At 45.3% G+C, this 26173-nt stretch overlaps 4 protein-coding genes across 5 annotated transcripts; 3 read left to right on the plus strand and 1 right to left on the minus strand.

Annotated features, from left to right (window-relative positions):
* The first annotated feature begins 104 nt into the window (after window positions 1-104).
* Window positions 105-7082, plus strand: LOC148339007 (E3 ubiquitin-protein ligase TRIM21). The gene is made up of 14 exons (XM_088292768.1): window positions 105-415; window positions 1518-1659; window positions 1739-1988; window positions 2435-2649; window positions 2725-2829; window positions 3322-3417; window positions 3520-3753; window positions 4101-4248; window positions 4419-4466; window positions 5347-5373; window positions 5461-5525; window positions 5614-5724; window positions 5785-5903; window positions 6699-7082. The coding sequence occupies exons 1-14, from the start codon at window positions 126-128 to the stop codon at window positions 6946-6948; spliced, it is 2100 nt and encodes a 699-aa protein (XP_088148894.1). The 5' UTR covers window positions 105-125; the 3' UTR covers window positions 6949-7082.
* Window positions 7083-7090: 8 nt separating this feature from the next.
* Window positions 7091-10613, minus strand: LOC148339008 (N-acylneuraminate cytidylyltransferase-like). Its single transcript, XM_088292781.1, has 8 exons — window positions 10347-10613; window positions 9045-9187; window positions 8787-8942; window positions 8582-8715; window positions 8425-8519; window positions 7916-8087; window positions 7688-7853; window positions 7091-7584 (listed from the first exon to the last, which is right to left on the minus strand). The coding sequence occupies exons 1-8, from the start codon at window positions 10553-10555 to the stop codon at window positions 7382-7384; spliced, it is 1278 nt and encodes a 425-aa protein (XP_088148907.1). The 5' UTR covers window positions 10556-10613; the 3' UTR covers window positions 7091-7381.
* Window positions 10614-12516: 1903 nt separating this feature from the next.
* On the plus strand, window positions 12517-17343 carry ovol1a (ovo-like zinc finger 1a). The gene is made up of 5 exons (XM_088292779.1): window positions 12517-12708; window positions 15553-15782; window positions 16193-16384; window positions 16464-16608; window positions 16832-17343. Exons 1-5 carry the CDS (start codon window positions 12609-12611, stop codon window positions 17155-17157), a joined length of 993 nt encoding a protein of 330 aa, XP_088148905.1. The 5' UTR covers window positions 12517-12608; the 3' UTR covers window positions 17158-17343.
* A 526-nt stretch (window positions 17344-17869) lies between these two features.
* On the plus strand, window positions 17870-25953 carry mus81 (MUS81 structure-specific endonuclease subunit). 2 transcript variants are annotated; one of them, XM_088292770.1, is made up of 16 exons: window positions 17870-18011; window positions 18166-18320; window positions 19129-19258; window positions 20143-20219; window positions 20407-20514; window positions 20591-20671; window positions 20752-20840; window positions 21815-21994; window positions 22083-22169; window positions 22239-22366; window positions 22436-22548; window positions 23307-23522; window positions 24604-24726; window positions 24801-24904; window positions 24982-25065; window positions 25446-25953. In XM_088292770.1, exons 2-16 carry the CDS (start codon window positions 18180-18182, stop codon window positions 25510-25512), a joined length of 1728 nt encoding a protein of 575 aa, XP_088148896.1. In that variant the 5' UTR covers window positions 17870-18011; window positions 18166-18179; the 3' UTR covers window positions 25513-25953. The 2 variants fall into 2 exon arrangements, with proteins under 2 accessions (XP_088148896.1, XP_088148895.1); XM_088292769.1 differs by having other exon boundaries at window positions 22239-22548.
* The last annotated feature ends 220 nt before the right edge of the window (window positions 25954-26173 follow it).

Raw genomic sequence — 26173 nt, forward strand, 5'->3', positions numbered from 1 at the left:
TGTAAATATTTCCTGCGGGATTTCCTGTGCACAAATGTCTCATATGTCATCATGAGTTCACCCGCTTAAAAAAAATAAAATAAATTAGTTCATACAAAAATTTGATCAAAGCACATCTTTCATCCATGAATGAGGACGTACGTTGTCATCCAAGGCTCAAAACTGAACCCCATCGACACGTTATCCCGCACAAGAGAAAGAACAGGAATTGTTTTGGCCAAAATAAGATTGAAGGTGCCCGGTTCTCCCAACTCAACCAGTCCGGTCACATTGAGCCGGGAAGCCGACACTCGAGTGGGCGTGGCGGCAAGGGAAAATCACAGTCGTCGCACACCCTGATTCCTCACTCGGTCGACGGGCTTCCAGAAGAGCGAGCGAGCCGCGTCGACGCCACTGACGACCCCGTCCAAATCAGGTACGCTCGGGAAAGCGCAACACAATCGAGTGGAAATAGAAATGTACGCTTGCTACGAGGAACCGGTTGTCGTCACAGGAGGAGAGCTGGGAGCGAGCCAACAGGAATTTGTCGTTGAAATAAGGAACCTGATAAATGTCTTAATTCTCTTTCATTTTATTCAATTTATCCCAATTGAAGCCGAGTTTATGAACACTAAATATTCCTCCTCATTTGTTAACGCATTTACTGCCATTGACGACTAAAGACGTCAAAGATCCATTTTGGCTCACTTTCATCTGGATTTGAAATGATTTCTTGAGAATATATTGAAACAAAAACTGCAATATTCCCAGTTACATTCCTTCAAGCTTTTCTTTGGAATCTATTCTGTGGCTCTATTTAATAATCCCCAAATGCATTCCATACTGTTGTGTGGCAAGCGAGCCCCACCATACGAGTGTCAAATGTGATAGCGACGTCATCTGAGAATTTGTTGACTCATACTAATTAGGTTCATGTTGTTGATAGTGTTGTCTTGTTTGTTACCTTTGAGCTGCTGCTTAACAAAACTTTATCTTGGAATGGAGGCAACCAGCATGACAAGAGCAACACATTAAAAAACCGTGACTTTGTACAGAATGTCGCCTTCAGGATGTGATAAAATCTCACCCCGCTTCATTCCTAAAATCTTCGCTTCATGCTAATCAGATTGGACGCCGTGTGTGTGTACGTTGACTCGGGCCCCCTTGGCGCGTTTAACAATCGTGTCAAGCGTGGGCTTGAAGTTGGACTGTGACTTTAAATGGGATCGGCAAATCGGTGCGCTGACGTCCGGCTTTTTTTTTTCACCTTGGGTAGCTTCCAAAGTCACAGAAGCACTTTGAAACGGTAATCCGTGTCTTCAATACATCTCAGATGGATTCCTGTAATGCACTCAGCTTTGGAGTCAGCCAGCACAAACTCAAATATTCAAAATGCTGCCGCTCGTCTCTTAACTGGAACACGTAAGAGGGAGCTCATATCCCTTTTGGCCTTGCTGGCTGCCAGTGCACTTGGAAGTTTATTTTTTAGTTTTTTTGTGTGGGGTTATTTTGACTTTATGACTTTTGTCTTTTGGCAGGATGTCCTTATTTGGTAGTCTGCTGTCAGATGAGCAGTTCCTATGCTCAATCTGCTTGGACATCTTCAATAACCCGTCGTCCACGCCGTGCGGTCACAGCTTCTGCGTCACCTGCATCAACCAATACTGGGATGGGGCCAAGGTAGGTGCCGTGAGGTATTCCCCCGTGCCCCGAATCCGTTGCACTCAAACGCCGTCCTCATGTGTCTTCCCTTTTGCAGGTGTGTCAATGTCCTCTTTGTAAAAGAACCTTCCAGAAGCGTCCGGACCTCCAGATCAACCGGACCCTGCGCGAGATCACCGAGCAGTTCAGGTCCATGTCTGTGGGCCGGGCAGAGGGAGTACGCGTGGCCAAGGAAAAGAAGGTCGTGAAAGCGCGAGAGTGCGCCATGCCTAACGAGTTGTTGGACGAACTGACAAGGAAGCTGCCACGACCTCACGCCGGCATGCCAGTAGCCAGCGAGGAGCAAGGTCAGTTGCCGCTGTTGAGTGCGCGTGACCAAACCGACGAGCTCAAGAAGCTCGAGTGCAGGCGTGGGCAAACCTCGGCCCGGGGGCCACATGCGGCCCGTTAAACGGTTTAATCCGGCCCGCCAAACTTGAAAAAAATGAAAGGAATAAACTACTAAATACTTTGGTGTGTCAAACAGATATTTGGTTCTCATGCTTTTGTTCATCATTTAAAATTAAATGTTTTTTTTTTTTTTTTCGCCGATGAGGTGAGGTGACCAAAACACGCCATCCTTCTGCTCCTGGTTCGGCCCCTCTTTCAAATTTTAGAACCCATTGTGGCCCACCAATCAAAAAGTTTGCCCACCCCTGCTCTAGTATGGCGCAACAAAAACTACAATTGATATTTTAGATGAATGTCAGAGCTTCTGATAGCGTTTAAGGCTGGCAGTTGTGTGACAATCAAGGTGGTGAACCCGTGCCCGGGAATCCGTTGGCCGCAGTCTTCATGGCGTCTTCGGTCCCCGTTCCAAGTTCGATCTCTGCTGCGACAGGCGCCAGTGGAGCCGCTCAAGTTCCCCCACGCCCGCCCGATTCATCCGGCCGAAGAAGGTTCACCGTGAGCGGCGCGGCGAGCAGTCAAAACATTCCCCTCTGCGACGTTCACCAGAGAGGGATCTTGGTAACCAAACGCACTCGGGCGCACACTTTTTGTTGACGCCGGCGGCGACGCGCTCGTTGTGGTGTTTTGTGTCAGATTTTCTGTCGGACCGACGGGGAGTGCATCTGTCCCAACTGTGCGGCCGAGTTGCATTCTGATCACGACACAGTGACGGTGGAAGCTGCGTGGACAGAGAAGCAGGTGTGCAAACCAAAACACGGATTTTTTTCACAATTAAGGTGCTGCAATGGCCTTGCGTGTGGAGCCAAAAATTCCAAAGAATGTTTTCTTTTAGACAGTAAAATGTTTTTGTTAAAAACAAAAAAAAAAATGGAGAGGAATGGATGAATGGAATTTCAGTTCATTTCAAATGGGACATTTGATTTGAAATAAAATTGAGTTCTGAGTCACAGATTAAAAAAAAAAGAAAACCTTGTAAATTAAGTTTTTTTTTTGTCTTACAGAAGAATAGGAAAATTTGACTGAGTAACATTTCATAAAGCAGATCAACGTAGTTAGCCTCAAAGCTAAGATAAACTCACTCATCACCACGCATAGAAATTTAGAATTCCTTGAGATTCATCATGAAATGTGCCCGAATCAAGTTAAATGTTTTTACAAAAAAAGTGCCTTGTGTGAAGAATTAGTTTTGCACAATAGTTCAGAGTATTTTTCACGGGTGTGCATGTGCAGGCCCAGCTCAAAGAGACGGAGAAGCAGACCCGGGAGATGATCCAACAAAGACTCCTGAAAATTGAAGAGATCCGCACGTCGGTTTCCCAGCTGGAGGTCTGTCCGCCACGTGCGCTTTGCATCCTTTGACTCGTTCCGCTTGAGGGAATTGTCCGTCTGTTTTGAGAAGTTTCTTTGGGATGTTTTGTGCGGACCCAGCTGGTGGTGGAGCGGGCGACGACGGGCAGCTTCTGCATGTTCTCTGCGCTGATGGCGGCCATCGAGCGAGCGCAGGCGGAGCTGATGGACGTCATGGAGGCCAACCGACGCGCGGCGGAGAACCAGGCCGATGCTTTGATACGGCAGCTGGAGCAGGAGGTGGAAGAACTGCGGCGGCGGGAGAGCGTTCTCGCGCAACTCTCTGCCACGGACGACCACCTGCAGGGTGTCAAGGTGAACCGTGTCACTCAAGTCTCCACGCAAGTTGACCTTTAGCCTAAATTGATTGTATATGCTTGATGTCCATGCTTTAAGAGGGTCAGGTTTGTAAACCACTCTCATGACGAACGGATCTCTGTAGATGGCGGCCTCGTTTCGCTTTGGACTTCAGATTTTGAGTTGACGATACAAACTAGGCGCTGAATATCAGCTGATGTCGGTTATGACGGAGAGACATGCCAACATGTCAGTGTCGCAATTTTGCATGCAGCACAATAGTTTACTCGCTGTGCTTCTCAATTATTTTTTGTTACGCCCCCCCCCCCTAGAAAGAAGAAAGTAAAACCTATTTTTTCCTCCAGAATTTCGCCACGGCCGTTGCACCTCAGCCCACCAAAGACTGGTCGGGCGTTTCCGTCACGTGTGACCTGGGGATCAGCGCCATCTACAGGTCGCTAGCAGGCGAGGTGGAGAAGTTCCAGGAGCAGTTGAAGACCATCACGGAGACGGGTGAGTCTAACTGTCATATCCAGGTTGGGGATGTTGTCTTTTGTCAAGACAACGCTCTGCAGAACCCCATTCTGCGGGAAATTATCCAATTTCATTTAATTGGGCTGAAAAGTGATTTTCATTTCAAGAATGTTGCGTTGTTCATCTGTCTATTTATTTGAACTCCTCAGGTTTCACTGCCTCGTCACTAGAGACCAGTCCAGCACGTCCGCAGCCCAGTGAGTATCCACCAGGGATGTCCAAAGAAAAATAATCAACTAAAATCATTTTCAATAGAAAATTTTATATCTTAACTAAACTAAACTTAACTTAACTAAATAATACTAAAAAAAACAAAAATCATGTTAGAAATTAAATTTAAAATTTTTTTTAAAAAAAGCAACAAACTGTGTTTTACATGTAATGTTTGTTTTTTTTAATAAAATGATGCCTTCAATTGCATTGCATTCAATTGAAAACATTTTTAATAAAAAATACTATAAATGTATTCATCTAATAATAATCGACTTTTGTTATATGGTTTTATTTTATTATTATTAGATTTTATTGTAATGTAAAAATCAAAAATCGTGCGCAGGTTTGGCTTTGGTCACCCCTGGTCCACACGCAAATACACGCACGCACAAAAAAATACTTACTGTCCCCTCCAAAAGTATTCAAACAGCAAAGTCAATTTCTTCATTTTTTTGTTGTACACTGAAGACATTTGGGTTTCCAAACAAAAGTTGAATATCAGAAAAAACAAACCAACAAAGAACTTCATCAGGAGAAAAAAAGTGAAAAGTGAACCCCCGGACCCTAACCCTATAGAGTCTGCATTTCACCTCCCGAAGAGGCGACTGAAGCCGAAACAAACGAGAACTGAAAGAGTCTGCAAGTGTAATCCTACGCCACGGAAGTTAATTTCATAATGTCTATTCCAAATCTTTTGCTCACTTGAAAAAGTGGGTGGCTTCAAACAAAATGTTATTTTCATCTTTTCATGGCTTGACAGCAAAAACAAAAGGAAGTGACTTTGCCGTTGCCGGGGACTTTCTGTATCGCCACAGCCTCATACATGCGCTCATGTAGCGTCATAACATGTTGGCTTCTTCCCAGGGATGAGGCGGGTGCAGGAGTATGCAGGTAGGTTGAGCAAGCAGCGCCGCATACGCGCTCGTTCACACGGACGCCCTCATGCCTAACGTCCGCCTTCGTTGTCGCGTGCCGCAGTGGACGTCACCTTGGACTGCAACACGGCGCACCCCAGACTGCTTCTGTCCGACGACATGAAAAGCGTGAGGCGTCTCCGCCGTCTTCCGCAACAGCTTAGCGGTGCTCCTGCCACCTTCCGCCTCACGCCGTTGTCTGCTTGTGTTTGCGCAGGTGCGGTGCGGCGATCGGCACCAGCTGCTTCCGGACAACGCGGAACGGTTCGATCGCGTCGTGTGCGTCCTGGGGAGGGAGGCCATCTCCTCCGGGCGACACTACTGGGAGGTAAGCGCGCACGTTCGCCGTGGCGCGAGCGGCGCCGTTTGAAAGTGTCTTTCGTTGCAGGTTCACGTGGGCGGGAAGACAGACTGGGATCTGGGCGTGGCCAGGCAATCCATTAACAGGAAAGGCAAGATTGACGTGACGCCAAATAATGGATACTGGTTCCTCAGCTTGAGAGACAAGTGAGTCGTCAGGATGCTCAAGCTAATAAATACTTGGCTCACAAAAAAAAAAAAAAATAATTAATTGATTGGAATTTCAGGATGAACCGAAAATACGCAAAACTTTATTTAGAGAGCCATTTAACTACAAGCACAGTGCTGTGCATGAGGCAAAAATCAGACGTCTCAAAACAAAAGTCAGTTCAAAGAATAATTAAATAACACGGCACTGATTTAACAACCAATCAAAATTGTCGTGCTGCAGAAAATGGTTAAAAATAAATAAACAAAGCGACATCCAGCCAGATGCTGCACAATTTATTATTTCACGTGAAAATTTACAATAAAATGGAAGTTCTCTGTTGGGCCAAAACCTCCTACCCCAAAAAATGTTTGATTTTGTTCCAACTATCGCTTGAACAGTCGTGAGTTGTTCTAAACTCCGCCTCTTGTGTATGCCTCAAGATTGAAATCTGGAAGTTTTTGGGATGATAACAAGTGCATCGCATCACTTATGACCTTTGAAAACTAATTTAGGAAGCGGATGTAGCCGCAGTGTCCTAAGAGTCCTTCCATTTAACAGCGCGAAAGAAGGCGCTTCAAAATGTTGTTTCCCGATAAGACCACCAGGGGTCGCAACTTTTTCCCCATTCATTAACGAGTTGCCAATTTTTTTTTCACAATTTTCTACTTCACTCACGTTCTGTTGCATGTCAATTTAAGTTCATCCTGAAATTGCATCCCAAACTTTTTGTAAGTCGTGTTCTCACCTAGAAACAACAACAAAAAAAAACCATCAACATGTCCCCTCCTCAGGAACAAATACGCCTTTCGCACCGAACCGTCCACCGACGTCCACCTCAACCTCCGACCCAACAAGATTGGAATATTTGTCGACTTTGAGCGAGGACAGGTTTCCTTCTACAACGTGGAAGCCAAAATCCACATCTACACGTTCAACGACACGTTCACAGAGTGGATCTTCCCGTTCTTCAGCCCGTGCACCAACAGATCGGGAAAGAACGACGGGCCGCTCGTCATCACGCCCGTCGACACGTCGGAGTGAGCCGACCCAACGCGGCGCACTCGGTCGACGCCGCGCTCGATTCACGTCGATTCTTCTTGCTGGATTTCTTCAATCAATTCAAACTATGTGTTACTTCAAAGATATTCATGCAAGCATTAAAAAAAAAAAAAATACAACTTGATTACTTTTTATGGTTTTATTACTATTGCAAACAATTGTTGATTCTCGCAATTAACATTGTAACATGAGTGACTTTATAGGACGGATTGTTGAGAAGGGGGGGTAAGCTAACTCGTATTAATGGGCGTGCCACTTCAATCCTTCATTTTGACTGGCTTGAATAGGACACGCCCACCAGTTGCTTCATAACTTCCACACCACCAATCACAGTTTGATTGTAAATCAGCGCACTAAGCAAGCTTTGATTCAGTCTAGATTCTAAATCAAAAAGTTCAAATTTCAGAATCTGGCCTCAGTTGATGCGGTCCTGCTTCAGTTGAGACTTGGCCTTCGCCTTCTGCATCAGAATGTGCTCGGCAAACTCGCGGACGACGCCGTTGCCGCCCACGCGGTGGCAGGTGTACTTGCAGGCGTTGATGGCCATCACCGGCGCGTCGGCGGGCACGGCACTCAAGCCGGCCAGGTTGAGGCAGTCCACATCCGGCGCGTCGTTTCCTGACCACAGACAGAAGGACGTCACGTCACGGACGGCGACTTGGAAAACGCACGTGAGCCGTTTCAGGTTCTCGATAGGGTTGCGATCGGAGAGACGCGTTACCCATGTATGCCACATCCTTCCAAACCAACTTCCTGGACTTCAGCGCGGACGCCAAATCGTCGACGGGCTCGGCTCCCACCCGCATCACCTGGCAGCCCGTCCGCTTGGCCAATTTGTCGGCCAACGTCTGCTCCACCGGGTCCTCGTCCGAAGTCAACAGCACCACCTGCGGGCGAGCGCGCACGTCAAGAAGAGAAGACCCGCTCGAGACGCGCGCTTGCCGACAACCTCCACGTCCTCTCTCTGCAGCATGCGGATGGCGGTGATGTCTCGGCTGTTGATGGACATCATTTCGTCGCCGGTCGCCGACAGGTAGATCTTTCCGTCCGTTAAACAACCAGACACGTTACAGAACATCAAGCGAACCACTTCCTGAGTCCCGCGGCCGAAGTAGCCATATCTGCAAAACGGAGCACATAAAAATGTTCATCTACAGAATTGAGGGGGGGGGGGGGCGTGTGACCCTGGGGAACATGTTTTTTCCCAGCGTGCTGCTATAAAGTGTAATTGCATATCCACTCCAGTAGTTGGCAGTAGCGCTCTCCTTGCACATTGTGTGCAGCGACTTAACTCTACGGTGTGGGTTTGTTTTGCAACCAAAATGCTATTTATAGTTGCGTCGGAGAATGGGAGGTGAGGGGGGGTGGGGGTGGAATTGTTTTTTTCTTGCTAGGGAGGCGTAACAGAAAATGATTGAGAAGCACTGATCTACAGGAAGTAGTTGATTTTATTTTTACCTGAGGACTCTCTGCTCTGCCACAGGCCAGTCGATGTCCACGTCAATGTCTACGCTGTACTCGGGAAGCATCTCGTAGTAGGAAACCTTCCCACTCTGGACGACAGCGGTTTAGTTAGTCTTCTGTTTGCCACCACAAAGCCACTTTTTGAGTTCACCTGCGGGCGCCCTTGTGCGATGCGCTCTTTGGTGGTAACGTAGAAGGAGCCGTTTTCACACAGCTCACCATCCCAGTCCTGACGCCGGGGGCGGTTGCCCGGCTCCAGGTTCAGGGCCTTGGTCATTTCACCAGCTGAGGGGAGGAGCAGCACTTTTCAAATGAGGGCGGCGTATCGAGAGGCGGGGCCACGCGGGTTCACCTACATCCTTTCTTGACCTCCTGCCAGCGGAACTGGTGCCTCCGGACCACCGAGAAGACCGAGTCGTAGTCGTGCAGGGTGATCAACTCCAAGGCCTCCTTGATGTGGAACGGGTGGAGACACGGCGACGTGGCCTGGATGTGGCACACGATGTCCACCTCTGCAGACAAAGAGAAGCAGCTCGCCGTTCCTTTTTCCGCATAGCTTCGCCTCACCCGGGTGAGAGGGGCTCAAAAATATTCAAAGGCGCGCCATTTTGTACGTGGATTGAGTCGGATGAACTCCTGCATGGTCTCCAGCGACGACGACGAGTCTCGGGAGACTTCGGGACTCCGGCGGTGGACCTGCGCGCCCCAAGCCAGGGCCACCTCCTCGATCTTGTCGTGGTCAGTTGACACCCACACACTGCAAACAGATAAGCGAACAGTCTTCAAAAAAAATAAATAAATACGTCAGGGCAAGGCGGCATTTCCCACACAATGTGCGCCACATAATTTCAAAGGCAACATTCAAAAGCATTTAGACGCACAAAGACATAAAAAAACGAAGTAAATCAAATGTTGCTTCCTAAAATTACGAACAATGCAAGAACGTATTTTGAAAAACACTTTTTGATGAAAGAGCGGTGTTCTTAACGCATTTACCCTCGGCGCTAACTTCAATCCTGCTGGCACCTTATTCCATTTGTGTGCAGGATAACAGCTAAATGCTGCTTCACCTTGTGTGCTTTGAACGCCGGGCTCCACGAATTGACACGCGTCTGCAAACTTCCGAGCCTTGATGGGTTTCTATTCAACGAGAATTTCTTTCATGTAATCGCCACCTGAACCATTCAGCAATTCATAGACCGGTGGCAGCATTTTCAAATCTATTCTCTAGCTGACTGGGAGCCAGCGTAAAGCCTTTAGAGCTGGAGAGTCATGTTTTGGTATTAACTGAAGCATTTGCAGCAGGCTGTTTTGCTTGTTTTGCAAAAACAACAACACAAACCCGACTAAACTTTCGGCAAGACTTTCTGGTTGTCTGTGGACAGTTTTTATTCGTTTCGTCAACAAGAGAATCCCGGCCTTTTGTTGTGACCGAGAAGTCACTTGAGCAACCTCAAATCAGGTTCATTGAAAAAAAAAAAGTTGAACGGCAACGCCCGTTATCTGTATTTGCAGTTTGGACCATCAATATGTGAAGATACGTGTTCTCAAATAGTATGTTTCTCATGTTATACATGACAGTTTCTTTGACTCTTCGTTGCTTTTCTCAAAGTTCTCATTTCTTCCACGCTGGCAAACGAAACAGGACGTGTATTCCTGTGTCAACATGGCAATATGGTTTGTAGATCCGGGAAATTGCCGGGCGCTATACTGCTGCTTGGTACCACAATGCCAACACTTAGATAATATTTACATGTATATATTGTAGCGATGCTAACATTTTTGCTTTCGGTTTGCATTTGTTTATGCGTATGCACACACGACAAACAAGTGCAAATAGAGAAGCGCCCCTTTTGTTTGGTTGGCATGTCACGGGGGCTGCGAAGCATCACGACAATTTTATGAGGCGAACGAACCTGTCGAAAAGCTCAGAGTCCACCGCGGCTCGGAGGACCCATCCGATGAGCGGAACCCCGGCCAGCATCTTGATGTTCTTCAGGGGGATGCCTTTGCTTCCGCCCCTCGCCAGGACGAGTGCGGCGATGTGTCGCTTCTCGCTTCCCACTTTGCTCTGCTTGCCGCCAGCCCCGTCGCCGCCATCCACAAATCTCTTGCGGGTGGACATGGTGGGTAAATGCAGAAAGTTGCGTCTCTTCCGAGCGGCTGGAGAAGTCCGAGAAGGGCGTATGCGGATTGGTACTTTCGGGTTGCGCTCTTCTTCGGCGCTCATGATAAATGAGTGTCCTGTACTGCCACCTGTTGGTCAGCTCCAGTAAAGCATGTTTGGAATTTAAATGATTGACATTAATTTGTTCCACATCCGTTCATCCAACCATCTTGGCCTCAAGTCAGCTGACTTGGGGCGGGTTACGAAACACAAAATGACAATTTATGGATTGGTCAGCAGTCAGGGCACAAGTAAACAAACTGTTCAGCATTAAGGACACTCACACACACACAGGTATGCTAACTGACCAGTATTTTTTTACATCATAGGAATTAGGCCAGACTCAGGGTTAATAGGGACTTGTTGACGCGTCTACCTCACATTCATGGTCTCGATTCCATCGCCATCCTTGCTATTGGAGTCAACATTTTCTCTCTGGGTACTCCGGTTTCCTCCCACATTTCAAAAACATGCATGCGATTTTAATTGAACACCCAAAATTGTCCCTGCAGGGTGTGATTGTGTCTATGTGTATCCTGCAAATTGGCTGGCGACCAAATTCAGGCTGTTGAAAAAAAAAAAGGAGGGGGTGCGGGGGCTAGGCCCCTCCACGCCCCCAACCCTTGTGAGGATAAAGCGGATAACTGATGGTTCACGTACATGCACGCAAGCTGTCCCAGCAGTTGACTTTCTCATCCAAAAAAGTGGAATGTGTGTAGTTGTCCACCAATTAATAGCTTGTCCAATTTGGGCCAAAGCATTGAAAGGAAAGAGGTTGACGGTCAAGGAGATGTGGAGGAAGTTCCCCGTGCTCTGCCGGTCCAAACTCCTCGGACCGCCCGGGCAGCATACCACACACCCATCAGCCTCTCCTATGTGACGCATGTACACAGCAGCCGTTAAAAGCTAAAAGCATTGCAGCTTGTCTCAGCATTTAGCCCAATGTTGAAGTGACAAACGTTTCGTGTACTTTTTTTCCCACAATAATTGAAAAGCATCAATGATGTGTGTGCGAGTGTGTGTGTGTCTGTGTGTGTCATTTTAATAGCTCGAAGTTTGACGTAACAAATCTGAGTGTACAAGCCAAGTCAACACTACATGTGTAACCTCACCTCACCTCTTCGATGTTTTGAGAGCTGAGGCCTGCTGTTTGCTTTTTTTTTAATCTTGTATTTTAGTTAGTTTAACTCGTTTTTGGGGGGCTCATGGGCAAAATTTGCATTGTTTGTTTTAGCTTTTTTTCTAAAATGTTTAGCTTTAATAAGTAAAGCATTATAATTTGAATTGACTTAATTCAACCACGTGCATTGTTTACACGTGATTAAAATGTGCTGCTCTTTTATTTTTGAGGAGAAGGGGGTCAAATCATTTCCCACATTTGAATTCTGTGCAACCCATAATTATTTTTTTTTTTTGGAGGGGGGGTGTATTTTTAGCTTCTTTTTGTTTTCTTGAGAACCAACCGTGCCCATTGTTTGGAGTATTTTTTTTTTCCTTTTGTTTCTGTTCACTTTGGCCTTTGGCATTTTTCAACTTGATGGAGATTTGCGACGATGACACGAGCGTGTTCATTTGCAGCCGTCCTCCGTGGCAGAATGGAAAAGGCGGGCGAACCGGTCGAGCAGGTAAACGGAGGCCTCCGCCCAAAAAGAGAGAGACTCGCCTCTCCTTTCTTCTTTTTCTTCCTCTCCTTGTCACCGTTATTTCTGAGGCGCATGCGCGCTGCGGCCGCTCGCTTTGCTCTAAAAGCGACTACCTGTGCTGCCCTGCGTGGCCTTACCGCTCGATCCGCCAAAGTTATCGCCGCCCAGGCTGCCTCCGTGTGCGTGCGCGTGTCCGTGCGTGCGTGGACGGTCCTCGTCGCTCCCCCTCCACGCGAGGAATAACGGACTTTAGCTCAGGTGGACTCGTCACCTGCGTGCTACTTCGCGAAGTGAGAAGCTCAGGTGTGCGGAGGTGGAGGAAGAAGAAAAGAAGACGGAGAAAAGAGAGGGAAAGATTTGAAGTCAACATGCCCCGAGCCTTCCTTGTGAAGAAGGCCAACGTTTCGCCGGGCAAGCGGAACTGGAGCGAGCTGCCGGACGACGAGCGAGGAGACGTCTACATCCCAGGTGAGGGCACGTTAGCTCGGCTGTAGCTCTCCGGTTCCGGCTGCTGTCGGCTCCCACTCCCGACCGACCTGCTTGGGGGCGGAAGGGGGGGGGCGGGGGGGGCAGCATTGTAACGGGATCCAGCGGCCGAGTAACGGGCAGCGGTGGCTTGATTCAAAGTAAAAGTCCAAGTTCGGATTGAACTCAAGTAAACGATTCCTGTTTTAAAAACTGTGTGTGTGGAGGTGGGTATTTGTTCACGAATTATTATTTTTTCTTGGAGGGGTGGGGTGGGGGGGTCGGAATTGGATAATCCAAACAATGCTTTTGCTATGTTCGCTGACAACAGCAAAAATGCTCAATTAGTTGATGACAACAAATGAAAACATGCACCTGAATAGGATCTCTTTGTTTTTGTTTTTTTAGATTCAAATTTTTGAGCAGTGAAGCTGGTGGTTTTGCAGGCGGGCACAAGACTGAACACATTCGCCACAAATCTGTTTTATCAGAGCCAACAATATTTAAAAAACAATGTCTCTTAAATAAACCAGGGATGTTGAATAACTTGGTTCTTGAAATCTCCTCAAAAAATTTTCCTATCAATTTTTATGTCGAGTTTGTGAGGGGAAAAAAAGTCATGTTTTCAAAATAAAAGTAAAAAGTGGGCAAAAAAATAAATCCTCACCATACCTGAAAAATCTCTGACACGGACTTTCGTCTTCATTACTTCCTGCCACGCAACGGAGAACAAATTCCAGGCATCTGTTATTCCTGCTTCAAATCCAAACTATTATTTAATTTATTTTTTGCCCCTTCATTGCTGCTGCTTTGACAGCCGCCCTCCACACACACACCAACTTTACATTGAAGCGCACCCCCCCCCCCAAGACAACAATCCCCATTGTTGCGTTTGACTGTCAACATCAGATAACAAATAATAGACAACACCCATCACTTTGTCTCCATTGCTCCGCATGGACCACAACTTCTTCTTACTCGTGTGGCATCGTGTCATTCAGAGTGGGCCAAAAAAAGCAATACTCTTTCCAAAACATTTTTTTTTAAAGTTTAAAGGAACTCATGTAGAAAAGCAATTATAAACCTGAAACAATTCTGAAGCTTAAGAGACTGCAAGTCATATGTGAACAACCCAAACTGAGTTGACGTAGAACTAAAATGTTGTTTATATTCATGCGCGGTTGACATATTTTGATTTGAGCATCAGCCTAACGTATAACACCAAAACATTGGTATGTAATTAACCCGATATTGTTGATTGTTTGTCAAAAAAAAAAACGGAGAACTTTGAAAAATGATCACCTATTAAATCACAATTGGATTATTTTTCAAAATCAGTCCTCCCTTCGTAAGCAACAGAAGGAAGTTTGTCTGATGAACTTCGTGTGGACTAAAAAGTGCTTCCACCAAGCCCAACAACGGTCTCCAGCCGTCTTGTGGTATGTGCCGTTACTTGCTCTACCTGCCCGACCCGTGTGTGAGCGTCTATGTGGCGAGCTCCAAGTTATTTTTAACTTAACACGCCAGCATGTTGCGTTCCAAATTCACCAGAACTCCTCTTCACGTCCAAGACGCATTACGTTACATTATTACGTCTCGCCTTTTTTTTTTTTTTTTACTTGACCCCGACATTACACTTTTAGCCTCATCCGACTCTAACATGCTAAAATGGGCCGAGTGACTTGCCCGTGACGAGTATCCTTCCTTTTGTACGTATAATCTCGCCGTTTCTTTGTCGAAATCTCACCATTTCTGTATTTTACTCGAAGCTGACGTTTTGCTGTTAGCACTCATGCTTAGCTCACATGCTATGATAATATTTTACGTAAAATGTAGCCACTCCGTCGCAATCTCACACTTACTGCCTCTGGTGGACAAAGGGTGTAATAACAAGACAAAATCAACTCGGCTTGTTTTGATAGATTGCGTGTGTGTGTGCGTGTGTGCGTGCGTGCGTGCGTGCGTGCGTGTGTGTGTGGGTGCGTGCGTGCGTGTGTCTTGCGCTTCCTCCACTAGGTTAATGTTTATTGGATGGCAGGACTTATAACGGACCCTGCAGACGCTATACACCTTGAGCAAACACACGTACACACGTATACACACACACACTAAAACACACCCCTACGCACGCATGCACACACACACACACACGCACACACACAGACTCTCCCATCTAAAGGCGCTAGAATGACATGAAAATATGAAGTACAAATTATGGTAGCAAGTCAAGTCAAGTTTTTCCCTCCTCTCTTATTTAGGGACCCCCCCCAACGCCACTTGTGCTACACAATCACTCACACACACACACAAATGCATTCATTCTCCGGCAAAAGGGGGCGGGCTGAGCAAACAATAAGATGAGATTAAATATCCAGCCTGCAGCAGTCACCACGGAAACTATCGGGACTAATTACAAAGATGTTTAAACGCTCAATGTCACCACTTCCAGTTTGTGACCACCACCCCCAACTCCCCCAAACACACACGCACACACACACACACACACACGCACACGCAAGACCCCTTCAGTTGACAATATCCACGGAGCAAAGCACTCAAACACACCATTTGCTTCACATATTTGCATTTCACTTTGGGTTTCATGTGAGCACCACCCTCCCGCTCTCATTCGCACGCACGCACACACACACACACACACACAAACGGACGCGTATGCACACTGAGATGAGAGGAGCTGGTCCTGCAGGCCCGTCTGGTCAGACTGGTCCAACACGGGTTCTTCGGAGTGTCTGTTCAGAAGTTACTGTTCAAAGCTTCGACTTAAAAAAAGATGATATGACTAATTCCACCCCCACCAAAAAAAAAATAATAATAATCTGTGTGCAGTCTCCATCTTCCCACCCTCCGTCTTGATGATCGAGGACGAAGCGAGTCCAGCGGAGGTGGCGCCACTCTGCCTGACTAAGCAGACGCTGCCCGAGCGCCAGGCGTACGCAGAGCTGCCATCCTGCACGGCACTGGGCCGGCCTCTCAGCCCGCCGGCCCCCCCTGACGATAGGTCGGAGGTCAGGAGGAAGGCACAGGGCGGTCTGGTGTTCGTCCGCTCCAAAATAAAGGTGAGGAGTCTCGGCTCGCTTTCATTTCCACTGAAGAGGTCGCTGATTCGTCGGTCTGGTTTGGTTTGTGTTCGGGCCTTTTGTGAGGGCCGACTCAATTTATTTATTTTTTTTGCCTGTCAAACTTGAATTGTTCTTAGCAACTTATCAGAGGTTGGAAATATGTTAACAATTGTGGGCCAGCGAGCCGGTCCTGCTTGCAAAGTTTGAATCTGATTGGTTAATGAAACAATCCAATTGCGAATATATTTCAAGTTTTATGGCACAACACTGCTGCTTCCGAAGTTCCCTGGGCCGATTCGATTGGCATGGCGACAAGCATCTGATTGGCTAAAAAAAAAAAAAATCAGACATCCAATGAAATGAATGAGATGAGGCTCTGATTGGCCAGTACTTCTCTCCCTTGGCAGGTAACCACGGGCGAATTGCTATCCGACGCCGACCTTCATATCACAACCTTGACCCCCCTGACGCTGCCACACACCAACGAGATGCCCGTCGCCATGACAACAGCCGCCGCAGCCGCCAGATTTGCCTCCTCTGCAGTCCGATCGCCTGGTCAGACCTCCGCGAGTAGGACGCCTCCGCCTTACGCTTGTCAGGTATCCTCGGGACCGGGTTCTTGGGGGCGGAGCCTTTTTGGGGGGTGGATCTGAACGTCTGTTTTTTTGTTGCGTTTAGATATGCCACAAGACTTTTCAGTACCAGCGCATGTTGAACAGACACATGAAGTGTCACAACGAGACCAAGCGCCACCTGTGCAGCTTCTGCGGCAAAGGATTCAACGACACCTTCGACCTCAAAAGACATGTGCGCACGCACACGGGTACGTCACATGATGACATGACGTCCAGCTTACTAAACAATTACAATTCAAAACAATTAAAAATAATAGTTCCTACTAAGACACGTTGGTTCTACTTAGAGCGCCACGTCGTCTTTCAAGTAAGGACAAAGAGCTTCCTGGTACATGTATTTCAAACTGAATAAATGCCGACACCGCTTCCCATACACGCCTCGCCGTGATGTTGATGCTTTTGTCTGCGCAGGAGTGCGGCCGTACAAGTGTGAGCTGTGCGACAAGGCCTTCACGCAGCGCTGCTCGCTGGAGTCCCACATGAAGAAGATCCACAGCGTGACGCTGCAATACGCCTACAAGGAGCGCCGCAACAAGCTGTACGTGTGCGAGGAGTGCGGCCACACGGCGGCCACCCAGGACGAGCTGCTGCTGCACCTGCACACCATGCACCCTGACAGCACCCTCTTGAAGGGCAAGGGGATGCGGCGGGGGGCGAGCGGAGGGGAGGGCGAGTCCACGCCAGGCTCCCCGCAAGGAGCCGATAGTGACGACACCACTGGATCGTCGGGCCAGTGAAGCGAGGACAGGGAGCTAAAGGACTCGTCGCAATATGTGTGTGTGTGTGCGTGTGTACTGTATGTGTGTATGAAAAGCACAACAAGCGGTTTGATTTCTACATGGGATTCGGCTGGGATCACCGATAAATATACTTTTACACCTTTTTACTGCATGTGAATATGACCTGCGGGACTTATTATAAAGCAACTTAATAGGAATTTTCTATGAAAAAAAACAACTTTATTCATTAAAAGGGACAGCTAGATGAAAGCACAATGGAGTTCTCTGGGTGTGTTGTATTCATCGAGTGGATATGCAAACTTGCCGCTTGCAAAACAGAGGCGGGATCACGTGACGCAGCTGGATGCGAGGGCGCGGTCGGATTCCAGGTGTCCTGTCAGGTCTTGTTGGAGGAATCCGGCAAACGCCCTCTTGACTTGAGGACGTGTATAGGCGGACACATGGATAACGGTCTGGAAATTCCACTTGAGCCAATCGCAACAGGGTAACTGTCAGAAAAAAACGATCAAGTGAAAATGTGAAATAGTTCACATCATGCGTGGTTACAAAACACGACACGTTCATTCATCAAATCACTCTAATCGAATGTGTTCACCTCAATATATAATTTTTTGGAAAATCGTGACATAACGCTATTGCTGCTTTTTTCTATCTACTTCCTTGAATTCGTTGGAATGGTGCGTAAAGGATAGCTTGTTTTTTCATGCGTGACTGCTAGTTCAGAAATGACCGCTAGGTGGCAATGTTGCCATCGTCTTTTCCTGCTTCTTCGTGACAAACCAGGAAGTAACGCCAAGGAAATTTCCGATTGGACCAGCGAGAGGATGGCAAACTTTGTCAACATTTAAAAGGTGCGTTTTATCCAGAATTAATATTGCAGGTGACGTGCAGACATAGCAGCCCTCCTTGAGTTTGTGATTAGATCACAAGCATGAGCGTCGTCTCGTCTGTACGCGACGCAATGCAATTAATTGGCGTCTGTGACACTTTATTTGTACCTCCCAGTCTCATCCAGCAACATGTGCACCCCTGAGCCGGTCCTAATGGGCCGCAAACGCGCCGTGCCCGCTTGCCCGAACCCGTTGTTCCTCAAATGGCTCACGGAACTCCGAGACGAGGCCAAGGAGAAAGGCCTGAAGATCCAGTACACTTACCAGAAGGTTTGCGTTTGCTTCCACAACACCCTGGCTCAGAATATGCAACATTTAAATGTTTTGGTGACAGTCAGGATAATCCATCAACTGTTGACTCTTTCAATGTCAACCTTGGGGGAATAAAAAGGAGAGAGAATTTATTGAGTGCCAGACAATTTTGTGCACTTTGACTGAATTTTCAAGCTTCAATTAATATTTTATGACCATATCGTACACATACTACCTAATGAAAAAGTAAGCTCTTCTTTCATCGCCCATAATTGTTTCTACCTTATGAATATATTTTTTAAGAAATCAGTCGTAGAACATGGGTTGGTTTCACCTATAATCTTCAATCTCGTACACTGAATATAATTACAATAAAGGGCATTCTGATTCTGATCTCTTATTTTGGATCCCCAAAAAATAATATTTTCATAGCTTTACATTTGGGAACCTTTGCAAACTATTTGCACACTCTTTAGTAGGAGTGGTCGTATTTAGTTGCGTGCGTGCATGTTTGCGTATATGTATGTGAATTACGTCATCGCTTCTACTTCTTAATTTAGATAATTTCTGTCATCTTTTTTCTATTTTTTGCCACTCTTTGTAGTAGATTAAGCGTTACAAACGCCAGATTAATGTGCTTTCACTTCCATTTTGATACACGGTGATCTCATCTTAATGAGACCCGATTCTGAAATATTTAATATAATTAGACCATTCTGAGTTTTGACTCTATTTTTTAAACAAGTTAATTTGAATTAATGGAGGGCAAAAAAATCTATGACTTGCCCTGTCCTGCAAACAATCGTTGTTGGCTGTGTGTTTGTAGGCCATCAATTCTTTGAATAAATATCCTCTTCCGCTTCGGGATGCCAGAGAGGCCAAGATTCTGCAGAACTTTGGAGACGGCATATGCAAGATCCTGGACTCAAAGCTGCAGCAACACCACAGAGAGTGCGGTGAGACACACGCAAACATGCACCTGGATTTGTTTTTTCAGTTCAGTTTTGTCGTATGATGAAATGATGGTGGTTATTTCAAATTTCCCCATTGTGGGACTAATAAAGGACATCTTATCTTATCTTCTGTGGAAGTCAACGACTGATTGGTTAAACTCAAGATTAAGAGAGAAAAATAAAAAAAACGCAAATATTACCCAAACATTCAAAATGCAGTGTACAGGAGAATATACAGAAATATCAATGAAAAATGAAAAAATATAAATTTTAGATGAGGGGGGATCACAAATATTGGGGGAAAAAAATGCACAAATATTCCAGCAAAGACATAAGGAAATTAATGCAAAATAAACGATGCAGAATATCGCAACAAATATTTAGGATGCTATACTAAACAGTAGATAGGAAAAAAATGATGAAAATATAATCATTAAAAATAATGCAATTACACAAATATTAAAAGAAATACAGAACAAAATCACACAATAATTTTGGAAATGACAAAAAATGCATTTGTTGCACTAAACAGTATACCGGTACCTACTGGGGGCGTGTCTTTAGCGTCCTCTTTTACTTTCGTCTCTATAAGCAGCGTATCGCCGTCAGCATTTCCTCCCAGTCAGTCAAGCGGAACGCTCATCAAAGTCACGCAACATTTCCAGTTTTGGAACTTATGAGGCGAAAATTCAAGACTTTTAAGTGCGCCTTATACGTATGAAAATAGGGTGCAAATAATGAAAGAAGACAAAAGAAAATAATGCAAAACATAATCATTTGTCTGTAACTGTTAGACAAAGCACGTGAAACGCGTGACTTTTTGGCATCATTTGAAACAGCAAAGTCTTCTTGAAGTCTTACTCAACATGACCTCGTCCCTCCCTCAGGCAAGGACGCCGCCGTCGGCGAAGAAACGACGCCTCCTGTCCGCTCCGACGACGAGAGTCAACATCCCAGCAGGAAGGTGACAGAGCCGTCAAAACATCTTCTCTCTTTTCAGCGGAGTGACACGCCGCATTCAGCCGAGTTGTGTGTGGCTTTGCGTATTCAGCGCCCTGTCTAGCGCTGCCTCCACCCGTCAAAAGTTTTCCCGACGTCATCGTACATGAGATGTCTCCTTCACTGATGCTTTTCTTGGTAAAATGACCCAGGATCAGAAAAAAGAAAGACCAGTGACCAAGAGGAAGAAGAAGGACTACGCACCTCAGAAAGGAACCGGCGGTTACGCTGTGCTGCTCACACTTTATAGACACTCGCAGGTAAACGCCATCACCGTCCCGTCGGTTTCTTCGTTTTGCAACTCAAATAGCGAGCGAGGGGCGTGTCTGTGTGCAGACGCTCGGCAGCAAAGGTTTCATGTTCAAGATGGAGCTGCAGGCCCAAGCGCAGCATCTCTGCCACAAATCCTTCACGGTGGTCAGTTCCCGCTCAAGCGTCTTGACTTTGAGAAGCGTGCCGAGGCACCTCAGCGACGTGTCCGCTTTCTTCGCCCGTAGCCCGAGCTCGGAAGCAGGTATGCGGCCTGGTCGGCGGTCGCCACCCTGCTCAAGAGGAACCTGCTGATGAAGACGCACAATCCTGCACGGTGCATTTCCACATATTACTTGCCAATACAAAAGCAAATATTACGTGAAAACAATTTTTGGGTTGGACAAATATACAAATAAAATGGAAAAGCACCACCGTTAGACAAATAAAACTGTTCAGCAAAAAATATCCAAATATTATACAAAGAAACACAAAATTTAATAGACACCAAAAAAATAAATAGAAAAAATAAACAAAAATGAGATGAAAAATCACTCTAAAATTTGACACAAAATACATAAAAGATTGAAATAAAAAATAATTATATTATATTATGCCATGGTTCACGGCGCTTCATGAATTTTGTAGCTTTGATAAATATTTTTTTTCAACAAAAAACTATAAAGCAACAGGACATTAGCCCAAAAATGTAAATGAAATTCAAAGAATAACACCAAAATATACTAAAAGTAGATGGAAAAAGGAAAAAATAATGAACCACAAAAAATCATTGGATTAAAAGATTGATTAGACCACCCACCCTGAAAAAAAATTATATTGGAAAAGCTACACATAAACCTGAGGAAGATGAAATGAAAAATTAAAAAAGATGGCATAATCTGCAAAAACAAAATATCCCCAAAAAATATGCAGAAACAATGGCCATTTATACCTTAAATGTAAGAAATGGAATTTAAAAAAATTACAAAAAGGATGGAAAAATAATTTGAAAAATTAAACATAAAAGAAAAACATGTACTAATGGTAGAAAAAAAAAAATCACGTATAGTTGACCCCTCCAAAAATTTGTATCAAAACATACAAAAACATTTGACCGCAGCTCTCGCTCCCCGCAAATATTAGAATCGACGTTTGACAAAAAAAAAAGAATAAGTAGGACTAAAAACAACACACCAACCAAAACTTTTACAAATATCGGACATAGCAAAACAAAAAAATAATCAGGTGGGAAAAAAATTGCAAAAACAAGTGAACATTTTTCTTTTGCTGACTGGCATCTCGTCTTTTCAGCTACGCTCTGACGGAGGAAGGCGTGTCTTTGGCACGGCGTCTGCATTCTGTGGCATGCGCTTCCAAAGCGCCTCTGGAGGACGAAGATGAAGACAGAGAGGAAGCGGAAGGTTGCCCTGAGGCCGTCGACCTCACTGTGAGTGGCGAAGATGACGACGACGACGACGACAACAGAGTAGCGTAAGTGGACGAGTAAAACTAGCGTCCTTCAGTGGTAGCTTCGGGCGTCACAAAAATGATTCCATTTTAAAACGATTCCTTCTCTCAGGCCGAGGTGCGAGGCGTCAAGCGGCGGACGCTTCCCGGCCGGGACCTTCGACATCATCCTTTGCGTGGACGTCACCGAGACAACCGGGTGAGCGCCGTGAGCCCGAGCGGCCGTCTTCTCGCCGCCGCCTTTCATCACGTGCCGGTGCGCCCGCAGCGGCAGCCGCCATAGCAAGCAGGAGCTGCTCACGGAGTTACGGCGGCACCGCGTCGACTTTGACGTCAGGAGGCTGAACGTGGGCGACTTCCTGTGGGTGGCTCGGGAGAAGGTCACGCCCGCCTCAGGTGGGATTTCGGCTCTCATCCGGCCGCGCCGCCGCCCGCGTGTTTACGCTAACGCTAAAGATGCCGCAGGTCGCCCGCGGGTCGGCGCGGGTAGAGAGCTGGTCCTCGATTACATCATCGAAAGGAAGCGGATGGACGACCTGTGCGGCAGCATCATCGACGGACGCTTCAGGGAGCAGAAAGTCAGATAAGAACTACTTTAATGTCTTTAGTTTGGGAATTACGGATTTTAGCTTGAAATTTCAGGATCAACTTTCAATATGAAATAACATGACCACATTTTGACATTGACAAGAACTGACCAATTTTTCAATTTTGCAAAGCTCATCCTGTCAAAAGTCAGATCTTCAAAATAAACGCAGCAATATAACGACAGTCTCGCCACACTTTCTTGAGTCACATGGTGGCTCAATCGAGGAAGCTCAAAATCATTTGGAGTAGTCCTTTTATTTTGAAGGACTGACATTTGATCTTGCTGAACAGACCATGAGGCTTTTTTTTTTTATTATTATTATTTTTTTAAACACAATGCAACCAAGTTTGATTGAGGGTGAGAAACGCGCTAGAGTTCTTGAGGGTCCTCACAAAATGGCGCCAGTGTCTCCCCCTTCCTCGCTCAATACACCATCAAGAGTCGTCAGTAACCATGAAAATGATCTTCAAAGTTTATTTATCCACTTCATCAGATTTAACACTCTTCTAGTATGTAAAGCTGCTCTTGCTATTTTCAATCAAATGTATTTTTGTTGATATGGTTTGCCCTCTAGAACACATAAATTGGATTTACATTATTTTGGATTTTGTATGAATCCGTTTTTTTTGGAATTGATGTATCACAAAAACTAAAGTTCCACAATCCCCCCAATTTCATTTTAATTATTTATTAATTTCTTTATTTTTTTTTTATTATTACAAATAACACCTGGTGTTCCTGTGTCAGTTTCGCCTGAAGAGGTGCGGCCTGCGCCAGCCCATCTACCTGGTGGAGGGACACGGGAAGGCGGCGTCCCAGCTGAGTCTCCCCGAAATGACGCTGCAGCAGGCCGTGGTCAACACGCAGGTGCTGGACGGCTTCTTCGTCAAGCGGGTCCGCGACATCAAGGAATCGGCGGCCTACCTCGCCATCATGACCAGACGCCTCAGGAAAGTCTACCAGGTCAGGCCATGGCGAAAAACACTCATGACGATACTTTCCAAATTGGACTGCCGCAAAACTTCAACGACTACAAAACATGCAAACTAATAAGGCAATAAAATTAATGAAGAAATCGACACAAATATTCAACAACAAATGAAAAATGCATAGAGAAAATACACAAATATCAAACAATTAGCAAAAATATTCAAATCTTACATGCAATAATGTCAGATGTAAAATATTTTGAAATACCAAAGTATTAGATACACAAGATAAAAATATTACATGAAAAAAATAGTAGTTAAAAAAATTAATAAAATAGACTAGAAATACAGAAGAAAAATAAGAAATGGAGAAAATGCAGGTTGTATAAAAACAAAAAAAATTATATGAGAACTGCACAAATATTAGATGGAAAATGTAAAACTATCAGACTGGGGGGAATAAAAATTAAAAAAAATATTTTCAAAAAACAAATATTAAACCAAAAATACACAAAAAGTAGCTACAAATAAAGATATTGGAAAAAAATGCAGATTAGGAAAAAATACAAATATTCCAAGAAAAATATTTGGGGGGAAAAAATACAGTTAGTAGAAAAAATTAACTAAAATTTTGTATTAAAAAATTATTAGTATTAAATGGAAAATATAAATTACAATGGGGAAAATCTAAACTTTCTGGGTAAAGTATAAAAATATTAGAGAAGAACACAAATATTAGCTAAAAATACAAAACCCTAACCCAAAGAAAAAGTGAGCGGGAAAAAATATCTTATTCTTTAAATGAGAGAGGTGACCAAAAATATTTGACAAGGAAAAAATACATTTGTAAAAATGTAGGGAAAATCAAAAGTATTAAGCAAAAAATATATTTAAAAAGTATTTTGCATAAAATACAATTATTAGAAAAAAATACAAATATATGGAAATAAAAACGTTAGAAAAAAATAAAAATAGATGAAAAATGCACAAATACTGTATTAGACAAAGAAGACTAAAATGCTAGGAGGGAAAACACAAATATTAGCCAAAACATTTGATGTAAAAATGAAAGAATTGAAAGTGTTTGGTGAAAGCGTATGAACTGTCTTCCTCAGAATCGCACACTGGTTTGTCACTCACGCGAGCTGAACGGCGACCCGGAGCGCCGTGACTACGACGCCCCTTTCTGCTCCCTCCTGTCTTTCGCCGAGTTTTACGACGGCGCCGTCAAGAACAAGGTGAGCAGGCTACTTTTTGGCCTTGCGTCCGGCACGCTGAGTGAGTGACGCCTTGCGCGACTTCTCTGCTTCAGAGTCAGACGGTGCGTGAAGCCTTTGCCAGACAGCTGATGCAAGTCAGCGGCTTGTCCGGGGACAAAGCGGCGGCCGTCCTGGAGCGTTACAACACGCCGCACAGGTTCTTGACTCGCTCTGCAAATGCCGCGGAGGTCGGGGGCAAACGTGAGCTGCTAATCTCGAATCCTCCTTCCTCAGTCTCCTGACGGCGTACGCCGAGTGTGCAAGTGCAGCAGGCAAGGAGACGCTGCTGTCCACTGTTCGATACGGGAGACTCAACAGGTTGGCCAATCACATTGCTCGTTGAGACGTTGTTGTGATAGAATCAAATGACAAGATGACGTGACCCACAGCATATATTCGTTATCCTCCGCAAAGAACAACTAACTTTACTGTAGTTTACTGAGTCACAGTAGTTTTGGAAGTCTTCTTTGTGTTCATTATGCTGCCCCCCGGTGGTGGGCAAGTCACGCACACCAGTAGTTGCAGTATGTCGTTTAATACTTTGTTTTATTTCATCAGGTGACTGCAATATGTTTGAGAAATGTCCATGTTTGATTTTTTTTTTTTTTCTGGTAGGATTTATTATTTTTTTTTCATTTTAATGAGGAAAGAACAACTTCCTCGAAAAACACAAAAACTGCGCCACTTTGTTTCCTAAGGAATCTGGGCCCCGCTCTAAGCCGAACTCTCTACCAGCTGTACTGCACCAAAGGAGCGCTGTCCTAAATGGTCTCGAAGGTGAATGAAGGAGTCTTGCTGTGTGTCACTGTTGCCGTCGTCATTCTGTGTTGATCCATGAAGTAGTCAAATGGCTCACGTGACCACGAATTTGCATCCCAAGCATTGGTGGGAGTTGCTGAGATTAATGTCGCTTGGAAACCACGCGGAAATGTTGATGACGACAGGACAGATGATATTTATTCCACTTGTCCCCAATGTAATAAGTTAGAAAAAAACTAAACATGGTACTTCTATCTGAACTTTTAAGTGCAAAGTTTTCATCCATGATATTTCCGCCAGCGTGGAAATTCTTAATGTCGTTTTTTTAGATGTATGATTGTTGAGTTGGTTGGTGTGTACCACCTCAACCTGTTCTGTTTTTTAAAAAGCCTCTTTTAAAATAAAATGTTTAGTTGACATTTACTAGCAAGGATGCAGACAAAGTGATCCTTTGTGGGTTCTCTTGGTTTCTCCTTTATTCAATGCTATCATGTGCCATGTCACCGTTCATGCATGCCATTGCTCGTTAACCTTGAGATGACCTCCGTGAATGACACAAAGTAACGAGATGTCTCCAGTTATATTGAGGCCTGGCACTACAATGTCCGCATGAACACAAAACACAAATGAAAACATTGATCCACAAATTGCACACGGTGAGCCACAA

This window comes from Idiotropiscis lumnitzeri, chromosome 4 (assembly GCF_059441095.1).
Source record: "Idiotropiscis lumnitzeri isolate Australia: NSW breed Sydney's pygmy pipehorse chromosome 4, RoL_Ilum_1.0, whole genome shotgun sequence".
Lineage (NCBI taxonomy): Eukaryota > Metazoa > Chordata > Actinopteri > Syngnathiformes > Syngnathidae > Idiotropiscis > Idiotropiscis lumnitzeri.

Coding starts and splice junctions, on each gene's coding strand:
- LOC148339007 (XM_088292768.1), top strand. CDS start 126: ATGAATGAGGACGTACGTTGTCATCCAAGGCTCAAAACTGAACCCCAT. Junction 1,989..2,434: donor AGTAGCCAGCGAGGAGCAAG/GTCAGTTGCCGC, acceptor GTGACAATCAAG/GTGGTGAACCCGTGCCCGGG. Junction 3,754..4,100: donor ACCACCTGCAGGGTGTCAAG/GTGAACCGTGTC, acceptor TTTTTCCTCCAG/AATTTCGCCACGGCCGTTGC.
- LOC148339008 (XM_088292781.1), bottom strand. CDS start 10,555: ATGTCCACCCGCAAGAGATTTGTGGATGGCGGCGACGGGGCTGGCGGC. Junction 8,943..9,044: donor GTTCATCCGACTCAATCCAC/GTACAAAATGGC, acceptor CTTTGTCTGCAG/AGGTGGACATCGTGTGCCAC. Junction 8,088..8,424: donor GCAGAGCAGAGAGTCCTCAG/GTAAAAATAAAA, acceptor TCCGTTTTGCAG/ATATGGCTACTTCGGCCGCG.
- ovol1a (XM_088292779.1), top strand. CDS start 12,609: ATGCCCCGAGCCTTCCTTGTGAAGAAGGCCAACGTTTCGCCGGGCAAG. Junction 12,709..15,552: donor AGGAGACGTCTACATCCCAG/GTGAGGGCACGT, acceptor ATCTGTGTGCAG/TCTCCATCTTCCCACCCTCC. Junction 15,783..16,192: donor TCGTCCGCTCCAAAATAAAG/GTGAGGAGTCTC, acceptor CTCCCTTGGCAG/GTAACCACGGGCGAATTGCT.
- mus81 (XM_088292769.1), top strand. CDS start 18,180: ATGTGCACCCCTGAGCCGGTCCTAATGGGCCGCAAACGCGCCGTGCCC. Junction 23,523..24,603: donor GCCTCAGGAAAGTCTACCAG/GTCAGGCCATGG, acceptor TGTCTTCCTCAG/AATCGCACACTGGTTTGTCA. Junction 25,066..25,445: donor CGATACGGGAGACTCAACAG/GTTGGCCAATCA, acceptor TTGTTTCCTAAG/GAATCTGGGCCCCGCTCTAA.